Genomic DNA, 18,176 nt, shown 5'->3' on the forward strand with positions numbered 1-18,176 from the left:
CAGTGTAGACTTTAAAAAGCCTTTTATTGCATTCAGGTGACAGATAACATCAGCCAGAACACTATCCTGGAGTATGTAATGATCAACAGCATATTTGAAGCAATTTTACAGGTTGGTCATTTCCCCTTGTTACCTCTTTCTGTTTTGGATAAACTACCTCTTTAAATCTTCTCCACATTCCTAGGAACTAGGAGTTAGCACTCTCACACATTTCTGGTTCTTATTACAGATACTCTCCCACCCCCCAAGCCGTAGGGAGCATGGGTATGATGCTGTAGTCCTCTTGGCATTGCTGGTGAACTACAGGAAATATGAGGTATGTGGGCCTCTTCGTTGATAGTTATCTTTCTGTAATCTTCCTACATATGGCTACTTCTAGAGGCCTTTGCTTAATGTGGAATACATGCTCTTGGTAAGTGGTATGTGGGTTTATTTTGATAAACCAAATTCTAAAAATCCTATGTTGAATGCATGGAGCAGATGATACAGCTGTTTAAAGGAATACTTAGTACAACCTCTAATAAAGTCAGTAAATATCCTTTAATATGGTGGTTCCTAGACCCAGCTTATTATTTGAGTCATCTAGGGACTTCTTAAAAAGAATACATTTCTGGGCTTTACTGGCAACACCCTGAATTAGAATCTCTTGGGGTGGGACCTGGGAATATGTGTGTGTGTGTGTGTGTGTGTGTGTGTGTGTTTAAAGATCCTCTGTTGAATGTGATGATTTGCCAGGATTGGGAACCACTACCTAGTGCATATATTTTGAAAGATTGGACTTTTATATGTTGGGTTTAGTCCACTTATATAAATGTCGCTGTTGGTTGGGAACTCTTCCTGACTTTAATTGCAATTGAAGGCAGGGTCCTGTTCATGTTAATTCTGGAGTTCTTTTTGCCCTTGAGTTAACCGGGGACAGATGTATAGGTGTTTGAGAGGAAGAGCAGAACTCAGAGAGATTTCTACTTGGATTGTTGTGTTTACTTGATTTCTCTCTAGAGGCAGAACACACAGAAAGGGAAGGGAGCCACTGAAGGAAGACCAGGGAGGGGCCTCACTGGAGATAGCTTCAGAATGATCAGCAGCTAGTGGGGCTTTACCGAACCCGGAAGTCAGGAGCTGCTGCAAGGCCTTCTGACTTTCTTCTCTTAATAAGTAGCAGTGCTGTGAGAAGTGGGCCAGCCTGAGGGATGATTGTCATTTCGGAACTTCTGGATCTTTACTTAGTGATGTTGGATATGCTTCCTAGCTAGGTCAGAAGTGATGAGTAACAAAATCTGGAGCGTGTTCTTATACAGAGGGATATGGAAGAAGGGGAGGCTGTAAGAAAGGAATACTTACAGAGGAACTAGAATATACAGAGCAGTGTTAATGTGTTATAAATCCCAGGAGCTGATGGCTCTCGTTGTCTAGGAGGAACTGATGGATGGTGTTTACAGTGACTGATAAATACGTAATTTATCACCCTCACCTGTTTTACTGGTGATCTGGAGGGGTTGGTGTGGTAGCCATTTTGATCTCTGACATGTGTGGTAGCCTCTGGGGCCTTATTACAACAGCAAGAAAAACAGCGGAGGAAAAATGGTAAAGAGGGTTAGAGAGAGCTGAGTTATATGTGATAGGAAAACACCATCATCCGTAGTGAATATTTTCAGGACATTCTGCTGGATGCAGGCCACCCTGAGGCAGTGGTTTGGATTCTCTAAGTGTGAAACCTGGCCCAGCCCAGTGGGGCTGTCTGAAATGTCAGCCCGAAAAATCGGACATGGTGAAGGAACCAGAGAAAACCGTATTTCTGGAGTGAGGTATGCATGTGTAGTCTGTCAGAAGCCCCAGAAGAATTCATGTACTAGGCGAGGTCAAGCTGGTGGGCATGATTTATCTGGGCTTCGCAGTGCTTGATATAAGTCACTCACCAGAAACCATTACAGAAGCCTGGTGGCCATGGAGGAGAAAGGTTTTTTTGACAGGAACGTGAGGAATTCCAGATGAACACAGCGAAACCCAAAGCTGGTGAAATTATATTCAAACTAGTGTGAGAGGGTGTGTGCTCCGGAGAGCAGCATTCCAGCTACACCACAATTAATCTCATGACCAGTGCAGTAGGTCGTAACCTTTCTAGAAAGGTGCAGAGGGCACCAGAGGCTGGGTGCCCAGATAAACACAGGGAAGGCAAATAAGGTGTTGGACTTAGGAAGGGAAGTGATGGAAAACATGCCATGGAGTAAATGTAAAAAATAATTCTTCCTTGCCTCAAATAATACATTCCGTTTTAGACATTTTATTGAAAGAGATAGAGGAGGCAAAAAAAAAAAGCCCAAGGAAGTGCAATGAAAAATGGTAAGTTTAGAATGACTTAGATCAAATAAAGGCAGTACCCTATTAGAGTGACCCCATGACAGCTCGCTGCGTTTGTAATTCTGTTTTGTGGCTAGAAAGTAGATTGCCTCTAGTTTAAAAAACGGGACCAGCACAACGTGTATGTAGTGCTAAGGAGAACTGGTGTCTGGAGAATAGCAATTTTCACAGTGTTAATATCCTGGCCTTCTATGTGGGCCCTGTCTCCTGAGATGAAGTGACTCACTCCCCAACTGCTGCCCATTTGAACATGACGTTTGCCAGAAATTACAAAATTGTTTATTATGTCCAGTTGCAAGTTGTTCCTTTTTATTTCTTTCTCTTTTTTTCCTTCCCAAAGCGCTTCGTATGAATGTGGTAAAAATGTCAAAGGAGAAAAGAATATAGTTACCAACCATTGAGCCTTCACCATATGCCAGATATTGTGCTAAGGATTTTACATGTCTTCATTTAAGTCTCAAAGCAACCCCAAGGAAGAAAATACCCCCATTTTACAGATGAGGAAGTTGAACTTAAGTAGTATGCCTGACATGTCACGATTAGTAACTAGAGGAGCTGGAACACAAACCCTTGCTTTTATCCATCTTGCCTTTCCTCCAACTGCTGCTAAATCACAGACTGTTCTTGGTAACCAGGTGACCCTTATTATTACCTAAAACAGTGTACTTTTGGAAAGGTGAGTGGCTAGGACTTTCAGAAATTATGCCAAGAAGCAGTCGCCTTTTCCTTCTAGTGTTGATCTCATCATGGTGGCATCTGTAGGTCAGCTTCTTTTCCGAGCAACCACTCGCATTGGATCTTATCTGAAATCTGTAACACCAGCAGAATTTGGTGGTTGGTTATGGGAAGAAGTGTTGGGAGCTTTCTTTTGTTAGATCAGGTAACAAACTGAGTGGATTTTACTCCTTGAGTTGTGTCGTAGAAAACCTTATAAACATTTGAGCTGTTAAAAAAGCGAAGCTGTCTCTTTCTTCGTTCCCAATTGACATTTAAAAGATGCCCTCAGAAACTTGATTAAATAAGTTCTATGTGGGGGGTTAGCCTTTTAGTTGGGCTTCCAAGTTTCTCTATAATGAGTTTTCTTGGTTGCTGTAAAAACTGCCAATCTGAGAACGATTGTTCCTTGCTTGCCTTGGGTTAGAATTGGTGCCTGATCTCCATGAGGTCTTTCCTCACATCCCATGGGTGGGATGTTTTTAAGGTGAGCAGGTCATTGGTTCTCATCTCACCAGTAGGAGATGGCCCAACTGCTTAATGAGTTTAAATATATGTTCATTTCCATATGCTGTCCAGCTGAGATTGGGTCTGGAAAAACTCAGAAAATCTTCCAATGCTATAAGTGATGGGGTGATCATTAAATCCCAGTGTCCTGACCAGATTGTAGTTTGGGTAATTACATCCTTTTTTTTTCAGTTTCCCTGCAGTGTTATTTGGGTATCAGATCCATAAATGGCCTCTCTGGCTGTTAAGCAGCTGCCACTTTCCACCCCCCCAGGTGACTTTGTTTTATGGGTGGGTGAATCAGTCTTTGCATATCGTTTGTAGAATGGTTAGGGAGCCTTTGGGATGAGAATGTAAGTTAGCAACTTACAAAATGTGTACCTTATTGCAGAGAAGCTTTTATGTCCCCCAAAAGACTGTTGTCCCTATGGACACAGTAAATTGTTGGCAGGATAGGACAAAGTGAGTTTTGTGGAGTGTTCATTTACTTTTTAGAAACAAGTAAGAGGGAAAGAGGGGAGAAGGTGCAGACATAGAGACATAGGCCTGAGCTGCTTCAGCCTAGAGGAAAATGGAGGTAGAGCAGAATTTGTGTGTGTGTGTGCATATGTGTGCATGGTGAATGCCCATGTGTGCATATGTGTGCATGGTGAATGCCCATGGTGGGTTGGGCCTGGGTAGTAGGAGCATCACTGTAGAGAGAGGGCCTGTTACAGGCCTTTTTGTTAACACTGTGTAAATAGTTCATGGGTTCTTAAGTGAGGCACACTCACCCTGAGTCTCCTCTCCTCTTTAACAGTCTGTGAATCCTTATATTGTGAAGCTGTCTATTGTGGATGACGAGGCCACGCTCAATGTGAGTATCTGGATCTTTGTATTTTTTTTTAATTATTTGCATTCCGAGGACTTGGAGTGGTTATTTGGAGAGCACAGAGCTATTGTGTTAATTTCATCTGTCTATAAAGAGGTTATTGGTACATCTTTTTAGAGCATCAGTGCAACTATCTTATGGTATTCTATTTTCTTATCATGGAAGGAAGATTTGAGGGGACATTTGCTTGCTTATCATGCAGAAATGGTTCACTATATTTCATGTTATAGTGTGCTGAGGTTTATTCTACTACAGATTCAGTAAATTACATTTCCAAGAGTAAAAAGGCTTTGATGGTATATCAAATCAACATGCACATGGTATATTATACATATGGTATATCATGTATATGGTATATCAATGTGTAAATAGTATATCAATGGTATATCAGATTGTAAATAGCTTATAATTTTGTATGTAATTTATACCTCAATAAAGCTCAAATTAAAAAAAAAGAAGGCTTAGGTGACTAAATGACGGGAGAGTCCTTCTTGTAGAACTAGCCAGATGGTGTTTACAGCCTGACTTGGTAAAGCTGAAACACGCTACAATATGTCCTTGAAAGTTTGGGAAGTAATGTCTCATCTCAGATTATAGGGAGGAGGAAGATGACCACGTGTCTGGCGTTACCCTCTTTCCATCTTGTCCTTTTCATGCTTTTAATTTCCCTTATGAGTAGAATTGCACATGATTCATCGTGTGGCCTTAATTGATCTTTGTGTTGTACTTAGCTGATTCTAGAGGGAAGGTTGATAAGTCACTTTAACATTATTGGATGCTTCTGCTCGTTACACTTCTGTTTTCCTGTGGCCTGGAAGAGAGTGGCTTGCCTGTACGCAACTTCATTTAGCATAGGACTCATTGTCACTTTTATTGTGGTGGTTTTAGAGACATATACCGAATGAGAGGGTTTTTTTTTTGTTGGTTTGTTTGAAGCTTCTAATTCAGTCTTCTCTAATGAGGTGAAAATGACCCCAGTGAAAGTGTCAGTGATCTGGGCTGGTCTGTTTCACCCTGTTACTCTATTAAGTAATAGTAAGAGAGTTACTGTATTTTTAGGACTGTAAGATGCACCAGACCATAAGATGCACCTAAGTTTTAGAGGAGGAAAATGGGGAAAAAATTTTGAAACAAAAAATGTGGTAAAATATTTGATAACCTGTGACCCAACTCTACCTCTGCCCCCCCCCAGCGAGCCAGGTAAGCTACATTCAGAGTATAAGATGAACCCTCCCAAATTGAGGGGGGCAGTGAGAGAAAGTACATGTAGGAGTCTGAAAAATAAGGTAAGTCAGAGAAATTCTTTTGATGCTTTAGCAATGCCTCTCAGAATCTCTGTCCTCACTGCCAGTGTTCAGGTAGAACTTCGTGGGCTTGGACCATGGGGATGTGATTAGTGTTTTCCCTGGCCTACTTGTAGCATTGCCACCAGGCCCTCATTTCACCTGTGCTGTCTTTTTCCTTTCTAGGGAATGGGGCTTGTGATTGCTCAGGCTTTATCTGAGTACAACAGGTAAGTCCACCTTCCCGAAAGAGACGGGTCTGATTTTCATTTGAATTGGTTGAGTAGGAGACAGGTCTGTTAGAGTTCTAGGGTGACCTCCCCTGCCCGTCCTAGAAGGGCATTCAGAGGCACAGATGCTGGCAGGTATTAGTTGCTCTAGCCTGGCTGGGTGGCTTTAGTGAAGGGTGTTTCTGACACCAGGGGAGAAGCCACTGGGTTAGTGTCCATCTTTTCCTTAAACAATTAGGTACATTCTTTGCAACCTTTAGTATTTTATTGCAGGGTGTTTTAACTAGTATTTTAGCCTCTTGCAGGCTCTTCCGTTTGGCCCAATGTATCACAGAAATTATCATTTTCTGTGTAACAAAGCACTATACTTAAAAAATAAGTAAAAGGAGAAAATACTGAATTACCTTTAGTTTGCCAGATGCCTTTTTCATCAGGAATCATCAGTGGTTTCCTGGAGCCCCTGTCTCTTCTGGGGGCTCTCTTCCCTGACGTGTGCTTTTCCTCCTTCTGTGGATGGGGAAGGATCTGAATTCAGTGAATGGAAACCAGGAGTTTCCCAAATCCTGGCAAGGGCCAGGCAGGACCTTTTTTGCTTCTCTCTGTACTTTCCTCACACACCATTGGGTGTTGGAATTTCAAATCTGTCCCATCTCCACAAATAGTTTAGCTCACAGATTTCTTCCATCCTCTTCCTTCAAAAACAAACAAGATTTTCACTGTTACAGCCCTGAAGTAATTTCACTGCCACACTTTTCAAGTAATAGTTTGTTTGAAAAATAACTGCATCAGCCATATGTTAGAGCAGTTTCACACTTCTGCAGCTTGCTTTCTAAGTCTCTCCCAGAGTAGCCAGGCATTTTGGTACATCCTACCTCAAGAGCAGATGCGGTGCCTCCCAGCTTGCAAGAGAAACTGCAGTGACTGTATTATCACAGAGCTTTTGTTTTCTGGAGTGAATTCTCCAAGTGCCCTGCCTTGATTACTGAGAATGCTAAGGACAAAGATGTACTTGATAAATAATAGTAAAGTTGAATTGAGTTATTTTTGTTTAGGCAGTATAAGGACAAGGAAGAAGAACACCAGAGCGGTTTTTTCTCTGCTTTAACAAATATGGTAAGTCCTACTTGTTTTTTTACTCCTGCTCAGAAATATAAGAGGTCTATAGAGGTAGACAAATCTGGACACAGAGAAGTTAAGATGTTTGAGATGATGGCATGATTAGGGGAGAGAGAGGGGGCTACTCAGAGCAGGTTATTTTGAGAGCTGTACCTCTTAGTGCTTTCCAAACCAAAGTGACATGGGGAGAGGAGAGCTCTGATTCCCCTGGGACAGATTTTTTTCTCACATTAATTACCATGTTTTGCTGTGTGTATTGTGCACTTTTTTTGCCCAAATTTTTGAGGGAAAAGTAAGGGTGCACATTAAACGTGAGTAGTACTAATTTCATATCTATATACATATTTTTAATTCTTTTATTTATGCTCATGCATTAAAAGTGTAACTCTAGAAAGCAATACTATATCCATACACAAAGTAATACCCTGGGATATGGTAATCAGTTTTGTTTCTAAATATAAATAAATTAAAAATTGAATTAAAAAATTAAAAGCTTCCCCCCCTGACAGTTCTGGTTAAAAATGTGGGTGCACATTATACAGGGGAGTGCATTATACACAGGAGTGCATTATATATGGCAAAATACGGTAATTTAGTTTTTAAAGGCTACAGTAAAAGTACATGTTAAGCCAGACTTCTGCTTTCTGTAGAGTTGGCTTTGTTTGAGGACCAACCCTATGGTACAAACAACAGGAGGGTTTAGATCTGACTCTAACCTTGCTGTGGCCACTTGCTTCCTCATAGCCGGTCCTGGAGTTGAGGGATCTGTGCGGTGGACCTGAGCCACTTGTCTAAAGGCTTAATGGGCTGAGAGGTCCATGGTCACAAAACTTATTGGCCCACTTTGCAAGGCTGCTGAGCACGGTTTCACAGCCTGGGCATCACAGGTGTTTTGGGTCAGATAGTCTGCAACTAATTTTAAGACTAATCTAGCAGGTCTTAGAATCTAGGGAGATTCACAAAGTCTTCTTGGGCCTTAGTATTTAAATAATGAGCCCTAGAGCAAAACAAGATTTGAGTTCATTGCAAGAAACAGTCATCCCTCTACCCTTAAAAGGTAACCCCCCCCCATGACCATGTCCTTTCCCCTTTTTTTCTTAGAGCCTACTCTCAGGAAGGACTTGATAAGCTCTTTAACTCTGAAGCATCAATAACTAAAATCTCTCATAGGTCAGAGCAGTATGAGCACTGTATTGGTGTTTGGTTAAATGATTTAGATATAATTATATTGCTCTCAGGGATCTTTGCCTAAAGAAGTTTCAGCTGCATAGTTTTGGACATCAGTAAACATATGGAAAGGCATTTTTAGAGGGATGTGCATCTTTCTTACTGCCTCTGATATCATACATACTGGAGGCAGCCCACTCCATTTACTTATTCAGCTGTTCTGCCCAGGGCACAGACTAAAGATTTTGTGATCTGAAAGATGGACAATAGATCTCACATAGTTCTGGTCTGAAACTCAAGTATTCCTCCCCAAAATGTCTTTGACTTCATTGGATGAAGTCAGCCTACTTTCTGTGATATTCTTCATGAATTAGTTTTTGACTTTAACAAGGCAACTTCCAAGAAAGATGCAGAGTGATGAGGATGTCTAGGTCAACTTTGCTCACTGTCAGTGGTTTACTGAACTTACCCATTGAAATGGACAGCTGAACAAAAAAAAGTACTAGGATTGTTTTTAAGTCTCTTTAAGGGGAGACAGTTAGTGGAGTCATCAGTATTTCATTTATTACTTATTCCTTTAAGATCTTCAAACTGGGCTGATTTGGCTATGTGGATAACTGGGGGCCAGAGTTCTAATTTCCCTTCGGCCACAAGTAGCTTGTTTTTTCACTGATTAAAGACTTTTTTTAAGGGAGGGGAATGGTGGGGGAGAGGTGTGTAGGGTGGAGGGGAATGAAGGGGGGAAATAGGACAACTGTAATGGCATAATCAATAAAATATATTTAAAAATATAAAGACTTTTTTATTAAAGACTTAAACAGAGCTCCTTTTTTATTTTCCTACTGTAAATGTGCAATTCCCCATTTCTTCCACAGGTGGGCAGCATGTTCATAGCAGATGCTCATGAGAAAATTTCAGTACAGTAAGTGACTTGAATTTTAGTGTGGGGTTGCCAACTGGATATGAGAGTGTGAAACGTTACCTCTTGTTAATCTTTTACAAATTCAAACTTTTTTTGTAATATGATCAGCTGTTTCTCCAGTTTTCAACACTAATGGACCCTTAGGAACCTCTACTTTGGTTCTGTATTTTGAGTTCCAGGAAGCAGAGAAACTGTACCCAGCTGTCTCTAGAATGAAAAGAAAGGGGGCCGGGTATCTGAGCCAGTTAAGGACTTAACTGGATTGGGGAGAAAAAGTGAGAGTGAAAATAGTGAGTGAAGTAGATAAGAACTGAAGAATTTTTTAAAATATTTTATTTATGTATTTTTAGAGAGAGGAGAAAAGAGGGAGAAAGAAAGGGAGAGAAACATCAATGTGTGGTTGCCTCTCACAAGCCCCCTACTGGGGACCTGGCCTGCAACCCAGACCGGTGGCCTGACTGGGAATCAAACTGGCAAGAACTGGCAACCTTTTGGTTCTCAGGCTCGTGCTCAATGAGCTACACCAGCCAGGGCAAGAACTAAAGAACTAAAGTTAAGGACCTTTCCTCTTTCCTCTTTGCCTATATACACTTTATATGTGCCAAGAAAGGAAATAAAGGAAGCATTAGAAACTCCGAAGGATTGATAATGAGGAGCTGGGATGAAGTCTTATTTTGATGCTTGTATTGTTCTAACGCCTGCACTATAAAAGCCTCTTCAATTTGTTTTCTTTTTCTTTAGAACCAATGAGGCTATCCTTCTGGCACTTTATGAAGCTGTTCATTTAAATCGCAACTTCATCACAGTGTTAGCTCAGGTTGGTTATATTAAAAGCTCCAATTCTTTTTCTTCCTGAATTTCATTCAAATCATACCATTGAAAAGCCTCTGGATTTGCCTGTTTGAGCCCTGCTTTGCTTTGGTAAGTAGGGGTAACAGAGAGTTGCATCAGTGGTCTTTGCTTTGAGCTGTCCTCAAATATGTCTGTTTCCAGGTGGTGTGGAGTAGGTCAGATAACATGCAGAGTTAATGGTTTTGACCAGTTTGTCCGGATGTTAATGTTAACCCAGATGAGTTGAGATTACTTCATTTGGCTCACTGGCAATCCCTTGGCATTATCTGTCCAGATGGATTTTTATATCAGGCTTTCTGCTTTCTAAACCATTGGAATTATGACTGGAGATATAATAGGCCAAATTATTTATCTTAGTTTCTCACAAATTTCCAGAGAAGAAAAGTAAAAAATAGCCTGTCCAGCTTAAGGTTGGCCATTAACAGAAGAAAACGGTCTGCAAATAAAAGCTCCAAGTCATGGAATACTGAGTGCTGGGTCATTTGCCTCAGGGGTAGCCTCAGTAGTTGGAACAGTTGGGACTAAAGTAGGCTGACAACTCAAGTGCTATCCATGAAAGCTGCCTTAAAAAATTGATAAAGGGTTTTCATTTTAAAGCCAGACTGCTTAAAATATGTATGTAGGTTTCTTTTAAAGGGGAGTTTGCTCATGTTTCTTTATTCAAAGGGCTAATGTGTATGGGATCCACTGACTGAGTTTAACAAACAAACAAAGAGTCATGCTTAAAAAGCAGTGTGCTGGTGTGGAGTCTGCCTCGGAGGACACGTAATAACATAAGAGACTTTATTTACTATTTTTACTCTTCTCACTTGTCTGCTTTCTGAATTCTGTAACTGATTGTAAAGGAAGATAAAATCATGGTAAAGCTGTTGGGGAGGAGCAGGGAGGAGCTTCTCAGTTTAATTCCCAAGAGCTGATGTGGCGGGGATGGCTAGGGAAGGTCAGGGACAGGGCAGCCATCTGTTTTGGTCCCCAGTGGATGTCGACCCGTGTCTTTACCTCCCAATTCCAACACTTGTTTGTTCTGGAACAGGAAGGCTGTCATTTTCGTAGCTGTTTTTGTAGTACCCCCTATCCCCTTGGCTCACCTGCATTTATTTTCAGCTATGTAGTCATCAGAATAGTCTGTAGATGTATTTTAGGTTGATTTGATGAGAGTATTCCTTTCCCAGGTTCAGATAGGACTGCAAATGCCTCTCCCTTTTTGTAGAATAATCCTGTGTATTTGTTTCGTCCAGTTTTTTATTTGTATAGTTCTGTAGAAAAAACTTATATAATGAGAACTTAGTTACTTAGAAAGAACTAGCTCACAGAGCTTCTTATTAGTGGTTAGCAAGCATCACCAATAATGAGGTAGTCATGGGAACTAGACGCAGAAGCAGTCCCTCCTCAGGGAGCTTTCTGTCTCTGAGGCCAGGGATGTCAGAAAGGATGTTAATCAGGATGTGCTCGGAACTGGACTTCCTCTCTTCTCACCCATCTGTGTTCTTTCTCAGAGTCATCCAGAGATGGGTTTGGTGACAACTCCTGTCAGCCCTGCCCCAACAACCCCAGTCACACCACTTGGTACCACACCACCCTCCTCTGATGGTAAGTTTTCTTAACTAATATATAATATAGTCTTGAATCTTTCAGGGTGAGCACAGCTGTGTTTAACAAAGAACACAGTTGTTGATTCTTTCACTTAAGAAACTGTCTGAAAAATATCATCCTTTAGGACTCCTTAAGCTCCAAAGAAGACTTTCAAAAAGATAGTTAAGTACTTTTCTCTGTGTAAGAAGTGGTGTAACCCCAGTGTGGCCTCCTCAGGGGATGCTCGAGTCGTGAAGTACTAGATCTTGAAGGGATCTCTGGGGCCAGCGATGCCCGCCTGTCCTGCCAAACTGTCAGGGTACTTGTGAGGCTCAGGGGAGATGTTTTATGAGTATCTTGCTGACTTCAGTGTAAAGTAGTAATGTTATCTCATGTTGCCATTTGACAGATGAGGGACTTGAGGCCAAGGAATTCATTGGTTTGCCTAAGGTTAGTGGGAGTTACAACCAAGAACCAAGATGTGAATCAGGTCAGGGGACCATGTCTGTTTTTTTTCACCACTGTCTGCCCAGCAGAGCACCTGGCATGGTCATTGCTTAGTAAATATTTGTTGAACAAATGAATGAGAGAGTGAACCTGATGTTTGCTCACTGTTATGTGTCTGCTAGCCACTCCCACTTAGAAAATGGCAAGCTTTGAGTGAATTGTAATTGGGAGTTTGGTGGGTAAGACTTTAAGACTTCATCCCCTGAAAAATAACAAAAAAATTTCCACTTTATAAATCTTACGACTATAACTTAAAAAAAAGATAACAGAAAAGAAATTATGAATTTTGCCCCAAAACTTTGTGTCGTCTGAGTTGGTTCTACTGTAGGCTAAGTATGTTTGATGGAATGTCTTAACCAGAAAATAATCTTTGTTAATACTTGATATTTTGCCTTAAATGCTGACCTCATTTTAGATAAAGAAATACAGGAAATTTAACTTTGATTCTTTTGGTGTGCCTCCCTACTGTCTGTATGTGAAATGACCTTCCGTGATCTGCTTTCTCTCCTTTAAACTTTCATATTGGACTTTTGGCAGTAGCATTGTGAAGTAGCACAGCAGTACTGGTGCAGAAGCATGACAGGGAGCTGCCATTGATAGTGAGGTCTGTGGTAGCAAATTGGATCTGTTTAAAATTGAAAGCCAAATTTATTTTATTTTTTAAATTTATTTAATTATTGTTCAAGTACGGTTTTCTGTCTTGTACTCCCATCCCAGCCCTGCCCAGCGCTCCCCACCTCCCTCCCACCCACCCCCTGCCTTAGTTTTGTCCATGTGTCCTTTACACTTGTTCCTGTCCAAAATATTTTAATGAGAAGAAACTAGTAGTGAGGATTGCCTACTTGTCCGAGCTTATTCAGGTCACTGAGTAATCCAATGGAAATACTGTTCTTTTTCTTTAAGGACGAAGCCTGCCTGGTTACCATGGATATCCAAAGCTGTGTGTATATATGTACATATATATCTGAGTTCCATGTGATGTTGGGCTTTGGATGCTTCAGAGAACTGCCTTTTAAACTGTTCATTGTGAACACTTCCACCCACACATTTGATTATGCAATGGCAGGATTTGTGCTTACTTTACCTACAACTAGTGTGCTTTTATTTTTTTCTACGGGAAGATGGAGTCAGCCCCTTTTCAAATGACTGTCTCCCTCGACAAAGGCAGCTGGGAAGAATTATGAAGCCAAAAATCAAGGACTAACTATTCTAGAAAGGAGATTGTATTTTGGGAGGGATTTTATTCTCTCCTATTTTGTTTTTTCCTCTTTCCTACCTCATTTCCTTTCTGTAGGGGTCCTAAATATTATAACCTTGTTTTCAGATTTTGTTTTTTAACTGTACTAGTGCTTGGTAGTTCACTATATTTAAAGGTATATCACTGGAGCCATTATTTAAAATTTTTTTATTATTTATTTTTAAAAAAAGATTTTGTATATTTACTTTTAGAGAGAGGGCAAGGGAGGGAGAGAGAGAGAGTGAGAGAGAGAAACATCAATCTGTTGCCTCTCGCATGCCCACAACTGGGGACCTGGCCTGCAACCCAGGCGTGTGTCTTGATTGAGAATCAAACCAGTGACCTTTCAGTTCGTAGGCTGGCTCTCAGTCCACGCCCCCGCCACCAGCCAGGGCTATTACTGATTTTTAGAGACAGGGAGAGGGGAGGAGAGGGCGGAAAGAGAGAGAAAGAAACACTGATTTGTTGTTCCACTTATTTATGCATTCATTTGTTGGTTCTTGCATGTGCCCTCACTATACTGAACCCGCACCCCTGGTGTATTGGGGTGACACTCTAACCCACTGAGCTACCCAGCCAGGGCCCTGGAGCCACTGTTTTTAAAAGCCAACAGTTTAGGTGTAACATTTGTTCTCAGCTAACACTTGACATTTGACAACTCAGCCTTCGCATGAGAGGACTTTCTGGTAAACTAAAAATACATATACTTCTACATTTTTATGTGTTATGTAAGACAGTTTCCCAGTTATTGCTGTGTGCGAGTGGGAAAAAAGTCCCAGCTACCAGTTTGATGGCTTACTGTATTTGACAAAGGAATGATTATGGGCTCTGAGCTTCAAAATAGGCTGTTACAGTTTGCAGTGACAGTCTCGGGTCATTTACCTATAATGTGAAGTAAGGCCTTTTAGTATTTCAACATAAAAGTGTGTTTGTCTTTTATTAATTCTTGGGGGCTGAGCTGTGGGAGAACAGCCAAGGGTTGGGCATGTTAATTTCTTCTCATGAGGCTTTTTGCTGTGCTTGCTGTGTATTATGGATCCATAATATGCAAATGTTTCCCATTGTTAATAAATGTTCTCTGAGTATATTATAATAACTCCAGAGGGATCCACTGTGGTGTGAGGACGTATGATGAGGAATATCTCAAACTTAGCTGAGTCTTCATGGGTGGAAATACCGCAGAAGGGTAGATTCTCTAGCTTGTCTGGGCCGGCATGTGCCTCCCTTTGCTTATAGATTATGTCTTAGACAGTGTACAGCAGTTAACAAAATGTCTGGGTCTAATTTATTTTTTAAAGATTTTATTTATTTATTTTTTAGAGGGAGGGGAAGGGAGGGAGAAAGAGGGAGAGAAACATTGATGTGAAAGAGAAACACCCATCAGCTGCCTCTCGCATGTGCTCTGAACTGGGACCAGGACCAAACCTGCAACCTGGGCACGTGACCCGACCAGGAATTGAACCAGCAACTTTCCACCTTGCTAGTCAGTGTGCAACCAACCGAGCCGCACCAGCCAGGGCTGTCTGGGTCTAACTGAAAGTCTGAGAAACTTGAATCTACATATGATTGTTCTGTGTGGGTCAGCTCTGGTCTGGTCCCTTACTGTTCACTGGGGTTGTGGCTTAGAAAGTGGGAGCTGTGGTGGGGTGGTTTCGCTCGGAAACAAACAGCAAGCAGCTAGGTGTATAAAACTCATTTCTCAGGCTGTCCCAAACAATAATGCCCTCCTATATTCAGTCTCCTATTTCTTTTTAGGCTCCCTTTCATTGAGGGTAAAGGATTAAGGAGTACGATTTAACTGTAGTTCTGCCTTAAATGTTTCCCCTTCCATCCTGAGTATTTCTAGCCTAAAGGCTTATTCTCAAATTGAACAAGATTTCTCCTTATTAGGAGTGGATTGTCATTTATTTTAAGCAAGAGACTCATCAAAGCAAAGCTCATTTATATTCAGTACAGATCTTTCCCTTAGGTACAAATCAAAGTGACTTAAGAAGGACCCTGAACCATTTTGCGTTACTTGGAGCTAGAAATGGAATCAAAATACCCTTTTTAGTACTGGAAATGTTGGGGGAACACTTTGTAGAGTATATGATTGTCTAACCACTATGCTGTACACCTGAAACTAGTACAAAATAATACTGAATATAAACTGTAATTGAAAAAAATACCCGCCCTGGCTGGTGTAGCTCAGTGGATTGAGCGAGGGCCTGTGAACCACACGATCTCGGTTTGATTCCCAGTCAGGGCACATGCCTGGGTTGCACGCCAGTTCCCAGCAGGGGATGCATGAGAGGCAACCACACATTGATGTTTCTCTCCTCTCCTTCCCTTCCCCTCTAAAGATAAATAAGTTTTAAAAAATACCCTTTTCAGGATGTTGGGAGAAAAGCACTATTCCTAGAGACTGGCCCTCCTAGATAGAGAGATGGGCATTGTGCTTTGAAGTAGGAAGGGCTCTAGGGGCCTAGGAAGATGAGATAAAGGTTCTATATTAAGCACTTGGTCCTCCCTGTGTTGTGGAAAAAGCTTAGTGATTTCCTTGTCTGCTGACAAATTGGCTAAGGAGATAAAAGTGTTAAATAGTATAGGCTAACTGTGTTTCATCGTCCTCTTGCAGTTATAAGTTCTGTGGAACTCCCACTGGATGCAGATGTACAGACCAGTAATCTACTGATAACCTTCTTAAAGTATAGCTCAATTGTCATGCAGGACACCAAAGGTAAGGCATGCTACTTTGGGGGCTCAGGAGGCAGAAGGGGTGGCAGCTGGTTGCTTAGCTAGAATCAGGGAGCAGCATCAATCCTTCGAAGCTTCCACAATATGAACTGTTGGGGCCACCTGTGCATGGTGATGGTCCTGATTACTGGAAAACAGTGGTTTCTCACTGCCAATTGGTAGTTAGGTGGCGGTGGGAAAACCTGGAACTGGAGGGAAAGAGCTCTGAAATAGAACAGGGGAAAAAAGGTCTCTACAAAAACTGGCAAGTCATCTTAGCAGATTTTGGTAAGTAGATGCAAACTCTTTTGTGTGGGAAGTGGGGGGATTAGCATGCTTCAGGGAATTCCCTTCTGAGGACAAGAGCTGAAAACACCAGCTTGTGGTGAGAAGTGGAGGACTTTTGGGCAGAGTACACACAGCAGGAAGAGGTGAGACTCGCAGGGACTGTGTTCCTTACCACTTAAAACACAGGTGTCAGTGCCCAGCTCAGAGACACAGAGTGGAAAGTGGGAGAAAAGTGGGGGATGGGGAAGTGCGAGTTTATTCTATGTGGGTTCCTGTTCTTCCTGTTTATTTTTCTATGGTCTTTTAATTGGTGGTAGGGGAGTAGAGTCTTTGGGCTGGGAGTGAGAAGGGATTGGGAGGAAACCCAGCAAATTCTATTCAGTATACGTTTCGGTTTTGTCTTTTAAAAAAAATATTTTATTGGCCCTGGCAGGCGTAGCTCAGTGGATTGAGCGCGGGCCTGCGAACCAGACGATCACAGTTCGATTCCTAGTCAGGGCACATGCCTGGGTTGCAAACCGGTTCCTTGCAGGCTAACTACCAGCAGGGGATGCACAAAAGGCAACCATACATTATTGATGTTTCTCTCCCTCTCTCCCTCCCCTCTAAAAATAAATAAATAAATAAATAAAATCTTTAAAAAAATATTTTATTGATTATGCCATTATAGTTGTCCTATTTCCCCCCTTCATTACCCTCCACCCTGCACACCCCTCCCCCACCATTCCCCCCTTTAGTTTATGTCCACGTGTCTCAAGTTCTTTAGATTCTATATTTCCTATACTATTCTTGCCCTCCCCCCTACCTATTTTCTGCCTACCATCTATGCTACTTATTCTCCGTACCTTCTCCCCGCTTCTCCTCCTCTCACTCCCCTGTTACTAACTCTCCATGTGTTCTTCATTTCTGTGGTTCTGCTCCTGATGTAGCTGTCCTCTTGGTTTGCTTTTGTTTTAGATGTGGTTGTTAGTAACTGTGAGTTTGCTGTCCTTTCATTGTTCATATTTTTTATCTTCTTTTTCTTAGATAAGTCCCTTTAACATTTCATATAATAAGGGCTTGGTGATGATGAACTCCTTGAACTTGCCATTATCTGAGAAGCACTTTATCTGTCCTTCCATTCTAAATGAAAGTTTTGCTGGATAAAGCAATCTTGGATATAGGTCTTTGGATTTCATGACTTGGAATACTTCTTTGCAGCCCCTTCTTGCCTGGAAGATCTCTTTTGAGAAATCTGCTGACAGTCTGATGGGAACTCCTTTGTAGGTGACTGTCTCCTTATCTCAGTGGTTAATAGCATTTTATTCAGTACCCACTGCTTAATCCACTGGGCTTCTCTCATTTACAAGGATTTTTTCCCCTGATTGAAAAAGTAATTGGAATAGTCTTTGTTAAAAATTAAAACATTCTGGCCCTGGCTGGCGTAGCTCAGTGGATTGAGTGTAGGCCTGCGAACGACACGGTCGTGGTTCGATTCCCAGTCAGGGCACATGCCTGGGTTGCAGGCCGGTTCCCAGCGGGGGACTCATGAGAGGCAACCATGCATTGATGCTTCTCTCCTTCTCTCCTTCCCTTCCCCTCTAAAGATGGATAGATAAAATCTTTTTTAAAAAATGAAAACATTCTATCAGTGGTTAACTAACAAAGTGAAACTCCTTTGGAATTAAGCTCTTTAGAGTTAATCATTATTAACAATTTGGTGTATATTCTTCTTTAATAAGCCTTTCTTGTAAGAATCTTTAAATCCTACTTTAGAAGCCAGCTGTTTTGTCTACTCAGTAATTGAAGTTTGGGTTCTTAAATTATCGTTCATGAATAAGCTTCAGATTCCTAGATA

General features: G+C 41.5%; 1 protein-coding gene across 4 annotated transcripts in view; it reads left to right on the forward strand.

The window, feature by feature from the left end:
• ARMH3 (armadillo like helical domain containing 3) overlaps positions 1 to 18,176 on the forward strand; it is a 186,606-nt gene that overhangs the window by 23,098 nt on the left and 145,332 nt on the right. For all 4 annotated transcript variants that reach the window (XR_005069111.1, XM_037064084.1, XM_037064085.1 and 1 more), the window contains exons 7-15: positions 37 to 111; positions 230 to 316; positions 4,379 to 4,435; positions 5,920 to 5,963; positions 7,016 to 7,076; positions 9,122 to 9,168; positions 9,910 to 9,985; positions 11,517 to 11,610; positions 15,954 to 16,055. Coding sequence is in view for 3 of the 4 variants with exons in the window: in XM_037064084.1 (XP_036919979.1) it covers positions 37 to 111; positions 230 to 316; positions 4,379 to 4,435; positions 5,920 to 5,963; positions 7,016 to 7,076; positions 9,122 to 9,168; positions 9,910 to 9,985; positions 11,517 to 11,610; positions 15,954 to 16,055 (643 nt within the window). In the remaining variant the exon portion in view is untranslated. The remainder of the gene's footprint in view (positions 1 to 36; positions 112 to 229; positions 317 to 4,378; positions 4,436 to 5,919; positions 5,964 to 7,015; positions 7,077 to 9,121; positions 9,169 to 9,909; positions 9,986 to 11,516; positions 11,611 to 15,953; positions 16,056 to 18,176) is intronic.

Source organism: Sturnira hondurensis, unplaced genomic scaffold (assembly GCF_014824575.4).
Source record: "Sturnira hondurensis isolate 20B ecotype Veracruz unplaced genomic scaffold, ASM1482457v3 Scaffold0014854, whole genome shotgun sequence".
Lineage (NCBI taxonomy): Eukaryota > Metazoa > Chordata > Mammalia > Chiroptera > Phyllostomidae > Sturnira > Sturnira hondurensis.